This window comes from Hypanus sabinus, chromosome 7 (genome assembly GCF_030144855.1).
Source record: "Hypanus sabinus isolate sHypSab1 chromosome 7, sHypSab1.hap1, whole genome shotgun sequence".
In the NCBI taxonomy this organism is placed as follows: domain Eukaryota; kingdom Metazoa; phylum Chordata; class Chondrichthyes; order Myliobatiformes; family Dasyatidae; genus Hypanus; species Hypanus sabinus.
Genome location: NC_082712.1, coordinates 42,329,548 through 42,350,223, shown reverse-complemented (window position 1 = coordinate 42,350,223; position 20,676 = coordinate 42,329,548). Strand labels below are relative to the sequence as shown.

The window sequence follows — 20,676 nt, the reverse complement described above, 5'->3', positions numbered from 1 at the left end:
AAAGGTTAAAGAAACCTGGTGATAAAGGACTGAAATGTACAAAGGCCTGGGGAAGAGGACGATGTCTTCACATTCAGATACAAAGATTTAATATTTTGGCGCAGAGCCGGAAAATAATTACTTAAAGAAAAATGTAACATTGGTAACAAATTTCTTTGAAAGGATTCTTTTAAGTTACATTAAACCATATTTTCCTCAGCATATTTCAACTTTTAACTATCATACCTTCATGCTCAATATGTCTACTTTCTCCTGCATCTGATGATTCTTGATAGTTCACAGTGGGCCCTGGGCCACTCTTATTAAAAACAGGCCTAAAAGTAAAGAAAAATATACAATTTGAAACTTCTAAAATTATGAACAGACTGAAATCTGTTTTAACACAAGATGGATTAATAACATTTTGTAGCTCTCAGGCATTCTGCCTTCATTCCTTTAACAGCTAAAGAAATGTTGAATAAGTTGGACAATTAAGCTGTATTCATTATAACATTGAAGTCCTTGAAAGGGTTTGCCTACTTACAATTCGCTACAGAGCTGTCCTCGCTCTAAAGTTCTCTTCCCTTTTAGAGGGGTAGTGCATTCATCACCCTCCTCATTCTCGTCTAATGTCTTTTGAGAAGGAATGGTCTTATTTTGATATCTTCCTGTGCTCACTGCAACACCATGTGGAGTAAATGAAGAAACCTGTGGACTCATACAAGGTTGATTAGCCAGTCTAGTATTGGACTTTCTGGGACTCATTATGGCCCCTGAGGAAACACTGATAGTTTCTGGAGATTCATGAGCAGGTTTTTGTGGAATCTTCACAACAGAAGTAGTGCTGAAAGATTCTAAAGATTTTTGGAAGGGTTTTTGTTTAGTTGGTTTTGATGATAAAGAGGTAAGGTGCTTAGTTTCCCTTGAAGTTGGAGAAACATGAGCAGAGTCTGTAAGTTCATCAGAATTCTCATTTTGTTCCATTCCAGTTTTATCATGTACATTGATATCATGAACTTTTTGTTTCTGAAGGAATTTTTGCTTTTTGCGCTGGTGCCTATCAGAGGATTTGGCCTTTTCTTCTTCGGCCTCTGAAAACAATCGTTTTTTTGGTTTGGTTGAGGCTGAAGTGTACTTTTGCTTTCTACCTTGCTTCTTATTTGATATATTATGAACATGATCTCCCGGTGGACTATCTGGATAATAAACATCTTCAGAAACATCCTTCTCAGAGGTGTATTCCTCTGAAATATGTTCTTCTGTATCCAATTGAGCAAATGAAGGTGTTTTCATAACCATCTTTTTCTTCATTTGTGACTTTGCAAACTTTAACGTCGCCGACCTTCCTTGTAAATTAGCCTCCCGTTCTGGTGAGTAATTTGTGTTCAACTCTGTTTGCAAATCATTGTCAGAATGCTGTACCACCCACCACTTTGATGGTGGTCTGATAAGGCGTCGGCTCCTTAAATGTACATTGAAAGCATTATCTTGTGTAGGGTTCTCTTCAGGTTCATGGTAAGAAGGAAGACTTTTCTTGGAAGAGCCATGTTTCATTGGCTGAGTTCCCTTCTTTGCCATTTCTTTGTTAACTGAAATAAAATAACAATAATTAATGAAAATAACATTAAAGAGCAAGAATTGCCGTCTTTGTACCAATTTCATCTCAGGATGTTCAAAGTGCTTATTGAAAATTTATCTTTTAAGTTGTTTTCTCTATTGTAATAGAAAATAAACTCAATTTGAGTACTTATCTATTATCCAACATGGACTGAAAAGGGTTAGGCAAAATATACATCAGAAATTATCATCTTCAACAAAAAAAACTGTCCTACTACTTACTCCTGGCAGCCCTCCACAATGAGCTGTGGGTAATTCTTTGCTGCAGGACCACCAGTAGGGTTCATAGCCCAAAGAAATGTCTCTCTTAAAATGGAGTTTGTACCTATAAACATTCAGATTGCAGGACCAAGAACCAATGCTCTGTGAGGTAGTGACAGAGTACCAGTGATAAGTTAAACCAAGAGCAGAGACAAATGTTAAAAATATAAAACTGATGACTTGGAATGTGTGTGGTAGTCAGGGCAATAATGGCACAATTAGAAATTAACCATTATAATCTCAGAGCTATTTTTGAGACAAGGTTGCAAAATAACCAAGGTTTGGAACAGAAGATTGGCAAAAAGGAAAAAGGAATGAAGCAACACACACAAAGTGCTGGAGGAACTCAGCAGGCCAGGCAGCATCTATGGAAAAAACTAGTCGATGTTTTAGGCCGAGACCTTTCAGCAGGACTGAAGGGTCTCTACCGGAAACATTGATTCTACTTTTCTCCATAGATGCTTCCTGCCCTGACTTACTCCAGCATTGTGTGTTTTCCTTGACTTTCCAGCACCTGAAAATTTTCCTTTGTTTGTGAAAGGAATGAAGCAGCCTTGATATTAAAGAACGAAATAAAGGCAATGGAGATAAAGGATCTTTGCTCAGAAAATCAAGAAATAAAATAATTTGTATGTAAGAACAACATCAAAAGGAAGTAAGCATAGTTGGAGTTAACTATAAACCTTGAAACAGTATTAACAATATGGGGAATAGTATAAATAAAAAAATTAAAATGGGATGCAACAAAGATAACATAGTCTTAAAGGACTTACTGTATATATATACATATTTAAAATCCAGGCGAACCAAATTAACAGCAATTGTATGGAAGAACTCAAGAAATGAAGGGTGCTTTTACAATGATCATAAAATGATAGAACTTCAGCTAAAAGATTGAAACTGATTTAGTTCAACTCAAAATAAGAGACCCTAAAATTATACAAACCAAACAATGAAGGCATTAGACAATGAAGTGCAACATCTCAGGAGATTAATATTTTTTAAAATGTTATATACAGTATTAATAAATAGATAATGTGATAGGGCTAATATGACAGTGAGATATAACATCAGCCATGATCATGCTAAACTGCAGAGAAGCCTATTTGTGCCTTTATTTCTTATGCTTTCTGTTTGCAAATTTGTAAGTTGACTTATTTTTCCAGAAATTTGTTGTTATGTGATAAATTACATGGAATTTAAATCACAGAAACAGGTATTTTAGTCCAGGAAGTCTGTGCTTAGTCTTTATGTAATACATGAGGCTTCCCCCACTCTTACAGAATGCCTTTGAGCAATGCTATTAACAGCTATTCACAATAAATGTCATCACTAATTAATACTGGAGTGGGGCATTAGCTATATTTAGCATTTGTAAAAGATTGCTAAAATACCAATGTGTTAATCAGATGCATTGATCATGTAGGAACTCCAAACTTAAATGACTCATTCAACATTAATTTTAAAGCTTTAACGAGCAACAACTTGGAGGGGAATAAAAGCCTCACATAAGTTTTTTAACAGAGTACCATAAAATGTTGTTATTCCTCAAGAGTGCAGAATCTTTGAAAAAATTACAGTTCACAACAGACCCTAGGACTTAATATTCCACCCTCTGTTGTTTGGCATTACCGTATCAAGAAATTTGGCAGGTACTGGAGGTTTCGAATTAACACGAGGTTCAACAAAGGCTTGTGGAGATATTGTAAAACACATGACTTAATTCTCAAACACGTACAAATATACCCCACCCAAAAATAAATCAACCAGTTGTCATGCAAATACACGAGTAATTCAGTTTCAGTGTCAGGGTACACCTAATTTCCAGCAGCATAATTCAAGCAAAAAACCATGCATTTTACATGTCCTTCACTAGATGCAAAATATCCATTACTCAGCTTTTGAATTTCCATCTAATCTGCTAATCTATTAGGAAAACAATTACTTAAACTACCAGGACTACTTGAAGAAACTGAGCTTTTGGGCAGAAGCCGTGCTTGTCAATTGACACAAGTTGGTTTCAGAATCCTAGATTCTGGCAAACAGCACAGTCGCAGCGAATTGGATTTTCTAACTGAATTCGGTCGAAAGTAATGTTTAACATATGCATTAGGATGTTTTGCAGATGGCGTACAAATTGGGAATGTATAAATCCTGATTGATTAACCGCATCACTCAAACAGTTTTACTTATGTCTACTGACCATCAGAAATGAACACCTTGCACCAACAGGAAACAAGTAAAATGATCACCAAGTTTCTATGTGATTGACAGGTCGATTGCTTGCTGAGTGGCAGAGTGCCTATCAACTTTACGAAAGTGTGATTTACAAATTGTTTTCAAACAAATTACCAAACTAAGTCGAAGGATTTTGTTTGTTTTTCTTATTTGAACTCCTATTAAAATATGCTCACATTCATTTATTTTTAGTATTATTAGATAGCATATTTGGAAGTAGCATTTTAATTACAGTCAGCCCTCCTTTTTCGCGGGGGATTGGACCCGAGTACCAAAAAACGTGGATGCTCAAGTCTCTTATTTAACCTGTCTCAGTACAGTGGTCTTTAGGACCCAGCAGAACCCCAGACCTAATTTAACCTGTCTCAATGCGGTGGGCATTAGGACCTGGTGGTACAGCTCTGAATCCGCAGTGTTTCTGTTCATGAAAATAATCACGATCACAATTGAAAATAAAGTCAAGTCACTTTTATTGTCATTTTGATCATAACTGCTGGTACAGTACATAGTAAAGATTAGAATGTTTTTCAGGACCATGGTGTTACATGACAGTACAAAAACTAGACTGAACTACATTAAAAAAAAACAACACAGAGAAAGCTACACTAGACTACAGACCTACACAGAAGCGCATAAAGTGCACAAAAACAGTGCAGGCATTACAATAAATAATAAACAGGACAATAGGGCAAGGTGTCAGTCCAGGCTTCGGGTATTGAGGAGTCTGATAGCTTGGGGTAAGAAATTGTGGAAGAAAAATGGAAGTAATAAAGTGATCAGAAAAAGGTGAAACGCCATCGGTCAGTGGAAAAGCGTTAGGCTACAGTTGGTCAACTATTGGAACAATTTTAATGGAGCATGTGAAAGGCCCTGCCCTGATGAAAGCTACAATTATTACTGAGCAATGCAGTGGTTTAATTATTGAAATACATACATTTCTTAAGTGTTTTATATGCATAGAAAGGTAAAATATGTACTATATACTAAGAAAAACGTTTGACTAACTGATGCTAAATAATACCGGATATACTTGTTCCAACTTCAAATCTGACAGACAGACTCAGAAACGGTACTCATTCATAACCCGAGGACTGCCTGTACTTATAAGTCATTTCTAGATTACTTATAATACCTAATACAATGTAAATGCTATGTAAATAGTTGCAACACTGCATTGTTTAGGGAATAATGACAAGAAAAAAATAGTCTGTACATGCTCAAACAATGAGTGCTGGAGAGAGAACTTCTGGGCTTTCCCGATCTGCGGTTGGTTGAATCCGTGCATGAGGAATCAGCGGATAAGGAGGGCCGATTGTACAGCCTTTCTCAAACTTTTTTGCTCTGGAGGAACTCTTGAAATAATTTTCAGGGCTCAGGGAACCCCTGCATAAAAATTATTATATCTAGAACTCACGGCACATTAGCATGATTAGTAAATTGTGGATATAAGAATCCAAAAACAACTGTCAATGCTCTTTTGACTAGAGAATGAATTTTCAGCCTACCTTTCTTTAAAAAAATGTTGATAAGCTTAGCTTACCTTTCTTGAAATTACTCTTTCCTTTTTATAAATTATAAAAACACATAAGGCAAACATAATAAATTTCTCAATTCTGGGTCGAACGAGGTAAGCCCACACGGATTTCACCTTCAAATGGAATGAAACGATTTCTGTCTCTGTTCCTGATGCTTGTTAAACAAGAAAAAGCTTGCTCACACATGTAAGAAGTTGAAAGCTGCAGCAACATGTTCATTGCTTTCCTATGAATGGCAGGATACACTTCTCTCACAGAAATCCAGAACTTGTCCAGGTCAGTAGTCTCATCTTGAGTACACGATCAGCATGCAGCTCACAAAGTTCTTCCTCGTCTCTCAAAGTTTTCAGGCCAAACAGAAGATTCAGATAAAGGATCCCTCACCCAGTCATACACTCGTGTTGAAAGGGGGGAAAAATACTGTTCAATTTTGTTCTGCAGTTCTTCCAGTTGGTTTTCAATAAGACTCAAGACCTTCTGATATTCATGCTCTCTCTCAAGCCCAAACAGCAGTGGAAAAATTTCAAGATTTCCTTTTGCAGCACACTTTTTCCAAAGATTCAGTTTCCTTTTAAATCCAGGAATCTTGTTACTTGAAGTCAAAACATTTTCTCCAGGGCCTTGCAGAGACTTGTTAAACTGGCTCATATGATGAAAAATGTCTGTTAAGTTGACTAATTTTTGCATGGATTCTTCATCTTCGAAGCACTTAGCAAAATCTGGCCTACTATAGTCTTTAAAGTACTCCTGCAATTCACCTTTCAGCTCAAACATCTTTTGAGAACTCTTCCCTTGTTAAGCCACTGGATTTCTGTGTGTAGGAGATTGGTGCGCTTTTTGTCTAGGTTTTCACACAGCTTTTTAACATTCTCAAGTGAACTGGTCTTGAAGCTACTCATTTACTTGCTTCCCAAGGCTTTTTACTGTCTGTGACTTTATTTTCATAAGCTTTAATCTGTTTGTTTTGAGATTTCAATAGTCATTTAGAATAATCATACATGTCATATGGCTGTGATTTATAGATAAGTATCTTTTCAATTTTGCTGGAGCCATTGCTACATTTCTAAGTTGTTTGCCATAGGCTAGGCACAATAGAATGGGACAACTTGGATCACCAGTCCAAGTAAAACCCATTGATAAGCAGCTTTCATTGTAAAGATATGGTACCAGCTGATTATTTCAGTCCCACCCACAGCTTTTGTCTCCAGGACCCAGAATAAGCTGGTGGACTTCTGGGGCAACAGGAAGCATAGGATTTCTGCTATGGAACTGAGTCACAGAGAGCAGTCGGTCCTCAATGATTGGAAGTGACCACTCTCAGAAATGGCATGTGCTGACAGCACACTTTCGCCACTGGGGACACTACCTGCACGAGGGCATACGGCTTCCAGCGGACAGCATCAGCTGCACCACTTTGAGGGAACTGTCATGCTCTTACCGAAAGCTGTTGAGGGTATGGAGTCTTATCCAGACAGGGTGCTCCCATGCCGGTAGGGGTTGGTGCTCTCACTATGAAGGGGCTCAGGGAAGTGGAAAAGATCCGGCTGCACCATCACCTGATTGACCGGAATTGCCTGTTCGACCCAGGCGGATACCACGTGGGAGAGAGCCCTACATTTGGTACATCTCACAGGGATGCCTGCCTTGCCCTTCCATGATGCTCCATATCATTTCTTGTACAGGCTGCTGTGTACACCTTTCACTTCCTTACCTTGGCAGCCTGTTTTACTATTTGGCAGTGGAGGAGGTCCACAGCAGAAATCTCTTTATCCAGGGGTCCTTCCGATATACAATGGGGACCTGGCGTGGAAAGTGTTGCATAGGGCAGCACCATGCAACAGGTTTTTAAGTAGTTTCACTGACACCCCGTCCACTTGTCCAATCTGTTGCTGGAAGGAGACAGTACACCACTCTTATATGGAATATGAGAGTTTGCAGCCCCTGTTTAAGTATATGAAAGGGCTGCTCCTCAGGTTCTGGCTGCACTTCAGCCCCACACTCCTTATGTATGGGCACTCAGTACAGAAGGAGGCAGGAGTGAGGAGGATCCACTGGTGGGCTTGCTCCTGGGCCTGGCTAAGATGGCCATTCACAGGTTTAGGCGGTGGACTGACTGCCTACTCCTCTTCCAAGGATATGTTTGTGCCCGGCTGTCCTTGGAGGGGGACCCACACAGTCACAGTGGGTACAGTGGGAGATTTCTAAAAGCAATGGATCCGAGGGAATTGACTGTTTTATAGACAGCGGTAATTGTATTTTCGTTTGAACTTACTCAGTTTTGTAAATACTTAATGTTTGTGCTTTGTGTATTTGGTGTGTATATAAACTTAAACAGTTTTGTAATAAAAAAATACAGACTTTTTGTGTCCACTGTTGCACTAATACAGTGAAATGACTCAGAAGATTGCAATTCTTCATAATTAACTATATTAGAATTGTCCATAAGCCTAGGCCTAGATTCCTCCTTTTTCATCTCACACCTCCTCTTCAAATATTACCACACTGAACCGTCTTTAGGATTAAAAAATCCCTTCAATTTTCTACGACACTGATAGTTTGTTCGCTCCCATCTACAGTCGGCGGTGTGTACAGGGAAGTTGGTGTAGGTAATTCAGAAGGGAGAGGCTGACTTCACAGCCTAAGTTGAACAAGTCCATTCAATGTTCGGAAAACACACCACGCTCCTCATCAGCCTACCATCCTCCCTCTGTGCAATACAGAGCTCACCATTTATCAGCCTACTGTCCTCTCCTCCATGCATCACAGTGCTCACCAATTATCTCATGATAAAAACTGAGAATGGACTTAAGCAAATAAACACAGACCTACTACACATTGCCATACTGCTGAGACCTCAAGATTGCTAACAGGGCTGTTCAATCACTGCCCACCACTGCAAGAGCTAGTATCGCACGTCACGCAAAGTTCAAAAAATGAAGTTTTTTTTAAATCACAATCTCTCACGGAAGCCCAGTTGAGAAACTTTGACCTAATATCTATGCAGAGGAAAGAATGCCTGTCCACGGAGGGAACATTCCACATCAGAGGGATTGCCAGGGATGGTCTCAGCTGGAACTGATTCAGAAATTAAGCTGCTGATAGGGATGAATGTGCCTACAGTATCGGAGTCATTGCAAGTGATTCACAGTGTTAATAATGGACGTTATGCAATTAGAATAATGTTGGGTTGGACTGTGAATGGACCACTGAAAGGAGACAATGGTGATGGAAGAGACTGTGTGCAACCAGAGCTGACAATTTACAAGCTATCAAAATCTCTCCTTTGAACATGGATGAGCTTTGGCAGTGGCGGTTTAAGGCAGACTTCCATGAATGCATTCAGGGTCAACAAACTGGTTTTTCAAAAGAAAACAAGTTCATGAAGCTGGTTACAAATTCTGCAAAACTGGTGGACGACCACCACCAGATAAGTTTACCTTTGAGAAAGGAGGAGGTTAATGTGCCAAATAACAGGAAGGCTGCAGAACAGTGTGATGCACCATCAATAACTCTCGGAGACGGGAGGCGAACGATAGGCTTTTATTAGCAGCAGAAGTGACCACAACATCCTGGAGACTGAGGGAGGAGCAGTGCCTCCAATCATTTTTTTTTACAGGGGTCTGTGGGAGGAGCCACAGGAGCAGTCAGCAGAGGGACGTGTCCAGACAGGTATACACATAGTTTACCACACAGTGTGCTCTAAATCCAAGGAAGAATTTTAAGAAGGATTTGTCATTTCACACTGACTAAAGTTCAAAGTAAATTTTATTATCAAAGTACATATGTCACTACATACAACCCTGAGATTCTAGCAGCCCATTCCACACACTCACCACTCCCTGCATAAAAAAAACTTGCCTCTGACGTCTCCTCTGTACCTACTTCCAAGCACCTTAAAACTGTGCACTCTCGTACTCGCCATTTCAGCCCTGCGAAAAAAGCCTGACCATCCACACAATCAATGCCTCTCATCATCTTGTACACCTCTATCAGGTCACCTCTCATCCTCCATCGCTCCAAGGAGAAAAGGCCGAGTTAATTCAACCTATTCTCATAAGGCATGCTCCCCAATCCAGGCAATATCCTTGTGAATCTCCTCTGCACCCTTTCTATGGTTTTCACATCCATCCTATAGTGAGGTGACCAGAACTGAGCACAGTACTCCAAGTGCGGACTCACCAGGGTCCTACATAGCTGCAACATTACCTCTCGGCTCCTAAACTCAAACCCACAATTGATGAAGGTCAATGCACCATATGCTTTCTTAACCACACAGTCAACCTACTTTGTAGGCTAGTACCCAAGATGGAGCTGACTAAATTTATGACCCTCTGCAGCTTCTTTCGGTCCTGTGCAGTAACTCCCCCATACTAGACAGTGACGTAGCCTGTCAGAACACTGCACGGTACATCTATAGAAGTTTTTGAGTGTTTTTGTTGACATACCAAATCTCTTCAAATTCCTAATAAAGTATAGCCACTGTCTTGCCTTCTTTGTAGCTGCCGTGATATGTTGGGATCAGGTTAGGTCCTCAGAGATCTTGACACCTAGGAACTTGAAACTGCTCACTCTCTCCACTTCTGATCCCTCTATGAGAATTGGTATCTGTTCCTTCGTCTTACCCTTCCTGAAGTCCACAATCAGCTCTTTTGTCTTTCTGACATTGAGTGCAAGGTTGTTGCTGCAACTCCACTCCACTAGTTGGCATATCTTGCTCCTGTACACTGTTTCGTCTCCATCAGAGATTCTATCAAAAATGGTTTTATCATCAGCAAATTTATAGGTGGTATTCAAACTATGCCTAGACACACAGTCATGGGCTAAGCATACACTCCTGAGGTGCACCAGTGTTGTTTGTCAGCAAGGCGAAGATATTGTCACCAATCCGCACAGAATGTGGTCTCCGGTTAGGAAATCAAGGATCCAATTGCAGAGGGAGGTACAGAAGCAAAGGTTCTGTAACTTCTCAATCAGGATTGTGCGAATAATGGTGTTAAATGCTAAGCTATAGTCGAAGAACATACTTTCATTCTTTCTGAAAGAGTAACACCTTGGAATTTAAAGTTACTGGCCCTTTCCAACTCTGATCATCCGTTGAGAACTGGCACATGGACCTCGGATTTCTTTCTCCTGGTCTATAATTAGTTCCTTGGTCTTGCTGACATTGAGTGAGAAGTTGTTGTTATGATACCTCTCAGCCAAATTTTTAATCTCCCTCCTATATGTTGATTCATCACTACCTTTGATTTGGCCTACGACAGTGGTGTCATAAGCAAACTTGAATATAGCAGTGAAGCTATGCTTAGCCACAGTCATAAGTGTAAAGCAAATAGGGCAGGGGATTAAGCACATAGCCTTGTGGTATACCTGTGCTGATGAAGATCACGGAGGAGATGCTGCCAATCTGAACTAACTGGGGTCTACAAGTGAGGAAATCCATGATCCAATTGCACAAGGTAGTATTTAGACCAAGGTCTTGGAGCTTATTGATTAGTTCTGAATGATTTAGTGGGGATACACTCATCTGCAGCTGTTTTTAATAAAGTCTGTAACCATGGTGCATTCACTGAGATCCCCAGTTGAATGCTTGACCACAGCTCAATTCATTGACTCAAAGCAATCCAGTAACAAAACTATCACATTGGAGCACCAACGAGAGGTTATCATAAAACACACACCTCCACCTTTTGCTTTCCTGAATCCGTAGCTTAGTTCATTCTGTAAATTGAGAAGCCTTCAGGGTTGATCACCATATCTGACATACCCAGAGAAAGCCATGTTTCAATCAAGCATACTTTCAGTTGTCTCTGACACAGCAGTCTTGCCCTCAGGTCCTCAACTTTGTTCTCCAGTAACTGTACATTTGCCAACAAAATGCTGGGTAAAGGAGGACTCATCCCTCTTTGTTTCACCATGGCTTGGAGTACCCCCGCCTTGCTTTCATCCATAGCGATGAACCTTCAACCTCTTAAAGGTGTCGTTCATGTCTGGTTTGCCAAGCCCTTCAAATGATCGTGAGATATGAAGATCATTGAGTTACTTTTAAAGTCCATTGCTTAGAGGCAAATTACATGTTACATATTGCAGTGAAAGTAAGTCAAGAGGTATATTTAAAAGAATTTTTAGAACTATTTTCTGCAGCTCACAGAATGTTACCAATGGTCATCAGCGCCACCTTGAACTACTACATCTGTCACGAAGGATGTCATCCCTGAAGGTTATACTGAAAGAGTGCCAGTAGAGGATCTGACGTGCACTGATGGGAATGTCTGATATATTCCACATCATGGTGTTTACCACACCAGAAAAAGCAGCTTCATGTTTTGTGTGACAGTGGAGCATCTTTTCAGTGTGACTTTTATGCAACTTAATGCTCAGCTTTTACAGGGAGCAGATCTTACTAGCTCACTGAATGGAGTCATTATCAGATTTTGAAAAGAACCAGTGGTGATCATGGCAAATACTCAATCATTTTTCCCCAGGTTACAATACCAGCAGAAGATGCAGATCTGCTAAGATTTCTCTGGTGGCCTGATGGTGACCTCAGCCAAGGACTTCAGAATAGTGGTACATCTATTTGGAGCAACTTCTTCACTGAGTTGTGCCAACTTCACTCTGAGGAAGTGCACAGAATATAATGAAGGACGGTTCATCTGCGAGACAATGGATTAGGTTTTGCATTGCTTCTATGTGACTGCCTTGTGTCAATGACCTTTGTGAGTCTGACACTGTCAAGTTTAAAATCATGATCCAAGATGGATTACTCACCAGAATAGGGATCCTCTCCACAGTTAGTTACATCAATGATTTTTGAGGAATCTTGAGTGTGGCTGTGCTATCTGCTAAGAAGATCCTACAAGATCTATGTAAGAAAGAGCTTGGCTAGAATGGCACTATACCAACATGAGTTGCTCATGAGTGGACAAACTGCCTGAAATAACTCTACCAGTTGGAAATCTTCAAGGTTGTTAGATATTTGAAACACCTGGATTTTGCAGAAGTTACTGATGCACAGTAACACCACTTTACAGATGTGAGCAAAGCAAACTTTTGTTGGACCACTGCTGTAGTGAATATTTAGGGTAAATGAGATGGGATGCCAGTTAATCATGATGCATTGTCCTAGTCACTGGCTATATAATGAGAGCTCCAGCAGTTACATTCATGTGAGCAAAATTGCTTGTAGATGGTGGAGATATTTTGGCAAATCACTTGTCACAGAAAATACAGCTCTTAACCTGCACTTGTAGCCACAGTATTTATCTGGCTGGCCCATTTAAATTTTGGGAATTTTGATAACTGGAGATTAAGGGATGGTGAAGTCATTGAATATTGAGATAGATAGGTTGTCTCTCAATGACAATGATAACTGACCAACACTTAGCAGAACTCTGATTGTTTTCTGGGTCATGTTGCACGTGGGTACATGCTCAAAACTCAGAAATGCAAACTGAAACTAAACAATCTCAATCACTAACAATGGTATGACTTTACAACAGAGCCAAGATTATCCCTGAAACAACTGATGTTTGATCAATAATACTGACCTAATGAACTGCAGTTATATTCAACGGCTGATATGATTGGTTTGCAACAATCATAACTATCTTGGAGAGAGTCAATGAATGGTTTTCCACCCAGTTCCCACTGACTTCCATTTTCTCCAAGCACTTATATATTGCATTTGATCATATAGTGACCCTTAATTAAGGATAAGCACTGCCACTGAAGCTTTGAAATTCACTTATTTCTTCTATACTTTAAAGCATGCTAATGGACCAAGGTTACAATGAGGTCTCGAATAGTGAGATCCCAAAACCCAAGTCTTACGGGTGAATGTATGTTGCTTTATAACCCCATTGATGACACCTTACATTACTATGTTTAAAACTGAATCTACCAAAAATAGTGGTTTTATTATCCAGGTGAATTTGAATTGATTTGACAGGAAATATCTGAGGGATTTTCCGCATCTTGATATTCAATCCTTGATATTCAATCCTGCTGCTGACGCTGGAGCGCTACGTTTGAACACTGCAGCTGGGATGTTATTAGGGCCTGTACATTTGCCCTCAATTGATTTCACACAGGTCAGAGATAGTCCATTCACCTGCTTCTTAACACCATAAGATATAGGAGCAGAAGTAGGCCATTTGGCCCATCGAGTCTGCTCTGCCATTCAATCATGATTGATATAATTCTTCCAGTCATCCCAACTACCCTGCCTTCTCCCCATACCCTTTGATGCCCTGGTTAATCAAGAACCTACCAATCTCTGCCTTAAATGCACCCAATGTCTTGGCCTCCACAGCCACTCGTGGCAACAAATTCCAGATTTACCATCCTCTGACTAAAGTAATTTCACAGTCTTTCCGTTCTAAATGGACATCCTTCAATCCTGAAGTCATACCCTCTTGTCCTAGACAAGACAGAGGCTTCAGCCGTCTCATCTGTGTTCATGCTGGGCTGAAACAACAATGAAGAAGGGTATGTTTATGGAAACCCCTCTTTATATAGTCATAGAGTAATATGCCATGGATGTCAGAGGTAAGTTTTTCCACAAAGAGAGTGATGGGTGCATGGATGCACTGCCTGCAAAAGTGGTAGATGCAGATACAATAAGGTCTTTTAAGAGACTCTGAGATAGGTACATAGAGCTTAAAAAAACAGATGGCTATGCGGTAGGGAAACTCTAGGCAGCGTGTAGAGTAGATTACAATGGTCAGCACACCATTGTGGTCCAAAGAGCCTGTAATGTGCTATAGATTTCATCAGCCCAATTCATGCATACCAACCAAGATGCCCATCTAAGCTATTCCTATTTGCCTATGTTGGGCCCATTTCCTTCAAAGAATTTCCTAACTATGTACTTTTCCAAATATCTTATAAATGATTAAGTATTGTCAAACACTTCCTCTGGCAGCTCATCATCTTTTATTTATAGTTCTGTTCCTGATTCTACTAACACACACTATAGTACTGGTCTGATAAACTTATGTCCTTCGAAGTCTCAACCAACTTTACTAACGACAGTTTTACTAACCATTTGGTGAGGAATACTGAAGTCCCTCATCCAGCAATGATACGTGACCTTGCTTTGAGCAAGTAGTATTTAACAGGATTTAACATAAGACAGGAAGATCTGACACCATGTGAGCCTTTTCCTCCCAACTGTATATCTCAGTGCAGCACACTGATAAATTTGTCGTGACATATGGTACAGTTTATTTCTACATATCTTGATGGAGGAATCTGCAAGTTAAATGTAAAGAAGGATTTTCTTTGACTTATCAGCATATTATGTGATTTGGCCATTTGGCAGTTCTCCCATTTTAGGCACATGTTTAGATATTCATAAGATGGACTTTACTGACAAGTGTATGATGTCCAAATCTGATATCCAGAGGTCTGCTCAGTTTTAGTGCCAGCTGGCTATGGAAATGCAAACTTCAATCAGTATTTCAACAGATCACAAAACAGGCATAGTCAAAGTATAACAATTTTGAAACAATCTGCAGAAAAGATGCCTGTACGTATGACCTCCTGTGTCTTCAGCTGGACTCACCACTGGGCATAGTATCAAAGCAATGATGCATTGAGCAGATGTGCTGGATGTACAGTTCATCATATTCCTCAGTTTATAAAAGGTACTTATTGAATACTTACTCTTACATTAGGCAGCAACAGAATCAGATTCTGAGCCTAATAAAACTTATCTTTGCCAGTTTACCTTTTTACAGAGAGTTATTTGACATTTTATGGTGTTTCATTTATTTTTATATCGCATTTATAGTCATTCCTATATTAATTGGTTATTTAATTGACCCTATTTGAACAGTTTTAAAATATCTGACCAGATACATTTGAAACAATTCCACAAACATTTAAAACAGTCCCAAAGGTCTATGATAGCAATGCAACAAACATAGAGCCTGGTCCACCTTGCATAATACCTCTCAGCCAAGTCACCTTAATCAACCCTGTGTATACGAAAACAATAGTGTGGATAAGCAATATGTTAAGACATCTACAGCAGCAGGTCGCATCCACAACAATATAGACCACACTATTTTGAGATAGCCATTTGACAGAAATTAGATATTGCAGACAGCAATTGAAAGAGTCAGCACATTACTAAGGACAATACCAGAAAGACCCATGCAAACTCTCATTTAGAGAATGCAAATGTTTCCCATAGCAACAGATACAGTATACACCACTGTGCAACTGGGTGTTGGAGTTCCAAACAAACAGACCTCAGGTAGGCAGGATGCACAACCCTTCCTCCCTCCCCATTATCCTCAGCATGGGTGACTCCCAGGGCTGTGAGCCAAGCCCACTGTACTCTCTGCTGTTATGAATGCACCACAGCTCTGAGGGGCCGAAGGGGCAGGGGAGCCCCCTCCTTTGTGAGAATTGCAAGAGCATTATTGGGTTGGCTCAGAGGACCCAGGAAATGAGAGAGACCTGGCCATTGTCTCCTGAAGACCACGTTTGTGGATTGGGGACTAGGCTATGTGCAAGCCCTCGGGCAAAGTGGGCTGGTTGAGAGAGGGATTGCATCATCCCAACCTGATTGACATCTGAGACCCCGTGAGGAAGTATAAAAGAGGGTCTGGGGGAACAACCCCTTTCAGACGCACCAGAAGAAACACTAGCGATCCCGCAATAGCGGGAAGCTATTTGAAGGAAGCCACGTGTATTCGGTTCCCTTGCCTGGGGGCTGGTGGCTGGTCCCACGGAAAACGACCTGGAACTAACAATGAGGAGCCCACTCCCCCGACGCAATGGATTGGCCTAATAAAAGTCCCAGGCAAGTTTAAAACAGTCTCTCTTAAACCCAAAAAGCTGCAGCTTGAAAGGACAGTGACTTTTATCTTTCCATCAGACAATACATTATCCCCTAGACAAATGATAGAGCTATTGCTTAATTGATGATTATTATTATACCCGCGTTTTTCGATTGTATTGACGACGTATTTTATCTGAATGTCTGTATTAATCTTATTTTTGTGCCTCTTTATAAATAAAGACTTTTAAAAATAGTACCATCAGACTTCAATGGGCCTATTTATCTTTGCTGGTAAGTGACCCAGTTACGGGGTTCGTAGCACTGCTCACAATTGACTGCACCTGAGTAATCACACTGTCAGATTTGCCGATGACACAGCAATAGTGGAGCTCATCACTAACAATGATCAGACAGCCTACAGAGAGGATGTGGAAGAGCTCGTGGCCTAGTGACTGGTTCACCTGTACTGTAAAGCATTGTGCTAGCCATACACTACCGTACTGTCCCATATACAGAGAAGTGCCAGAAAAGGGCCAATAACATCATGAAAGATCCCACCCACTCTGCTCATGGACTGTCTGCCACTCTCCCTTCAGAGAGGAGGCTACACAGCATCAATGCCAGACTCAAAAACAGTTACTTTCTCCAAGCAGTAAGGCTGATCAACACCTACTCCCACTAACCCACCACTCCATACTCCTGTACCTAACGTTACTTAATGGGCATACAGTCAATATAAAATAAGCTAGCGTACGTAGTTATATTTATTGTGCTTTTTAAATCATTATTATTATGTTTATCTTTATGTGTTTTTTGTGCTGCATCTGATCCAGAGTAATAATTATTTTGTTCTCCTTTACACTTGTGTACTGGAAATTACATTAAACAATCTTGAACTTGAATTTGATAATGCTGCAATTTTGGTCAATGCTTCTTATGCTTATGAACTGGACTGTATGTTATCAATGACTGTCATTCAGCAAAGTTTGTTCATTAGTTTAAAAAAAGGCTTTATAGGTCAAATGGCATTCTCTAATTCAAAAAAACTTTCTTGGGATTTGATAATCTGTATCAATATAGAGACATAATGTTCCCTAAGAAGAAAAACACATTAAAGCATTTCAAACAGGCATACAGAAAATAAAAAACTAAGCCAAGGAAGACTAATACCTCACTTGACAGTGCCTTGAAAATATAAAGTTCCAAAAAATAACAGGCAAGAGATTTTTCCCAAGAATCTTATTTTCATACAATTATGCAATTTTCTGAAGTAAATGGAAACAGCCTGAAGCAAGCTAAGCTGCTGCATGCTAGCAGCCTGAAGCAAACTAAACATGCATGCAAACATAAGATGGGAAAATTCTGTTTCATATTGTTCTTGTGTTAAAAATTTGTGATAGTCACTGATCATTTTGGATTTCAGAAAAGCCACTTTTCTTTGACTAAATACTAATGAATATTGGCCAACTATTAAAACTACAATATTAAACAGCAATGTACTGGATATTTTCATAAGGCTGAAATGACAATTTTTCTAAATAAATTGTTACCTGTTCGGTTCTGTTTTTGTTTCTTTTTGGTTCTCTTTTTGCTCTCAGAGCCTGATTTTGCAAATAAAGGCAGCTTTGATTTCTTTTCATTGTAATCCTTTACTGAATATCCATATTCTGAGGGATTCTTTGGAATTGTATTCTGCTTAGACATTCCGGACTCTTCCATTCCATTTTCATTTTCCTGAACACAAAATCTGGCCTTAATTTCTTCTTGTTCTTTGGCTCTTTTAGACTTGGCCACAAACTTCTTTCTTTGTCTTCCTTTTTTGCCTTCTAACTTTGTTTTATCAGAAGGCAACAAGTGTTTTGAATGGGATGAAGCCAAATTTATTGAGTTTGATTCTAAAAACTTATTATAAGCACTTGTACTTTGATCAAAAAGTTCAGCCTTTTCAGTTCTGTTCTTAGATCCCGTAACATAGAAATGAGGTTCTTGGTGTAATTCCTCTTGTAACTTTTTCTGATTTTTGTCTCTATCAGATTCAACTATAGATTTTTTCCTTGGCCTTGCAGATTTCAATTTTTTTTGTCTGGGAGGGGAGTGGAATGAAGATTCATTGTGTACTTCCTTTTGCTCCTTCTCAGTAGTACTTTTTAATGGATATGCAGGACGTTTCCGAGATTGATTTTCATATTTTGCTTTGTTTTTTATATTCTGAGCTAACTGATTTTTATCACTTATCTTTGATTGAATAGTGAATGTTTTCTCTTTTGTCGCCTTCTGCTTTCTTTCCTTGTTTTTTGTTGTCTTTGCATCCACAATACGTTCCTTCTCTAATTCAACAGGATCCTGCTTTTGCACAAAGGCTTTCTTTGGTATTGTAATCCATGACTTAAAACAGAAGTTTTCTTCTTCTTCCGATTCAAATACAAATTCAGTGTTGGGTGCTGGAGTAACAGGAGTAAATTGTGTAACAGGGTGTGGTAATGCAGATAAAGCAGACCTGCAAGAGAAAAAAGAAAATCACATTCTTCTCTGGCATCAAGACATTAAACATTAAACATCTGGCATTAAACCTAATGTATGACAATAGACACTACTTATTATAACACATGAGGTACATTAAGACTAAGCCAGCTCCCAGCATCAAAATCCCAGTCTCATACACACTCTTATTTTATTCTCTCATGTTCTCACATAAACCTCCCTTTGATTATTTGGCCACTTATCTACAGCAAGTAGTAATTTACTACGGCCAATTAACCCATTGTCAGGTCTTTGAAATGTAGAAGGTACAAGGAACACCCATCAGCAAAAATCATGGTATCGTAGCGGTGTGCTACACACAGCGCTGGAATAACGACATGCAGACAGTGAGTTGCAGTTGCGTTAAAGCTTTATTCCAAATTCGCGGCCTTGCTTTTAAGCCTTCCCGTTTCCGCCCTCCCCAGGCAGGAATGCTGTAAGGACACATATTCACAGACCCTTCCCGCGCGTGGGCTTTTCTCCTTGCTGGTGAAGAAGGCCTGGCACCCTTTTTGGGGCCGGCCTCCCTGCCGGCGCGCACCATTTTGTGAGCCGGTTCAAGTGTGCTGTAAAGTGGGTCGCCACAGTATTAAGAATCTGAAATGTCCACATTGACAATCCTCAGTCAGGATCAAATTTGGTCTCTGCAGCTTTGAGGGAATTCCTCCGCTGCCATCAGTTGCTTGACGTTACATGTCCAATAGAAGGCCAGCTGTCCTTAAACACTTAACAGTTCCACCAAATGTCTGAACGTAAGAAAACCGTTTATGGCTATGCATTATTTAGAATGCAGTTAAGTTTCCACAAAAGCTAATGGTTTCACATCTTACAATCTATAACAGTACATGAGAGTGAGAAACGTAGAATCATTTTGATTTTTGTATGTTTGTAAATTTTGCTTCATCATGCTGCTTCTGTAAGAAAATTAATCATAAAAATAACACCTTGAGTTAGTAAAGGCACTAGATTATCAGGGAACTTTTTGGCTCAGCAACATTGCCCAAATAAGACCTACTTGCCCAACTAAATTAAATCAAGGCAGCTAATTAATAGTCCCATGCTATTTCAGAAATGTCAATGACAGAACAATTCAACATTGAAGCCATACGGTTCTCCTTTCAGCAGTAACAGAAAATCCACATGCTGTTCATAAATCACATTTGTTGATGATAAAATAGCTTTCAAGGATTGAAGTTACATCACTAGTGTACATCAGTAAATAATATATGCATAGAAATTGCAAACAAAATTTGAAAATTTATAGATGACATTAAATTTAGATATAGTTAAAATTAAGGAAGACAGCAATAATTGTAGAATAATATTGTCTACAATAATAATTGTAGACAGCAATAATATTGTAGAATAACCTAATTGGGAGAAATGTACATAATTCACAACCACTGACACTGAGTTGGGATTTCATTCTAAGAGGCTGGTCTTACATAACGATGTTGTTATGTAAAACGTTTTACGCACAATTTTGTTGTGTAGTTTTTGAAGTTCAATAAAATGTGTTCCTTAAGGTTGTTATAGCCTGGGGTGCTAATGGGGACAAGCTCCCACTACTTATTTAATGCTGTGAATGGTGCGCCACAAATAGTCTCCGACAACCAGGCCCAGCTCCTGGCCTTCATGTGTGGCTTCGCTATTAAGCCCAGCAAAACCATTTGTACTGACAGAAGAAGGGGCAAAGGCAGATTACTGGCACCTTAAAACCAGTTGCTTCGGGTA

General features: G+C 39.6%; 1 protein-coding gene across 1 annotated transcript in view; it reads right to left on the bottom strand.

Annotated features, from left to right (window-relative positions):
• The window catches only part of LOC132396748 (centromere protein C-like), a 106,931-nt gene that overhangs the window by 19,601 nt on the left and 66,654 nt on the right, over window positions 1-20,676 (bottom strand). The window contains exons 11-13 of the mRNA XM_059974606.1: window positions 17,973-18,919; window positions 524-1,568; window positions 226-314 (exon numbers count right to left, since the gene is read on the bottom strand). Of these exons, the coding sequence (XP_059830589.1) occupies window positions 226-314; window positions 524-1,568; window positions 17,973-18,919 (2,081 nt within the window). The remainder of the gene's footprint in view (window positions 1-225; window positions 315-523; window positions 1,569-17,972; window positions 18,920-20,676) is intronic.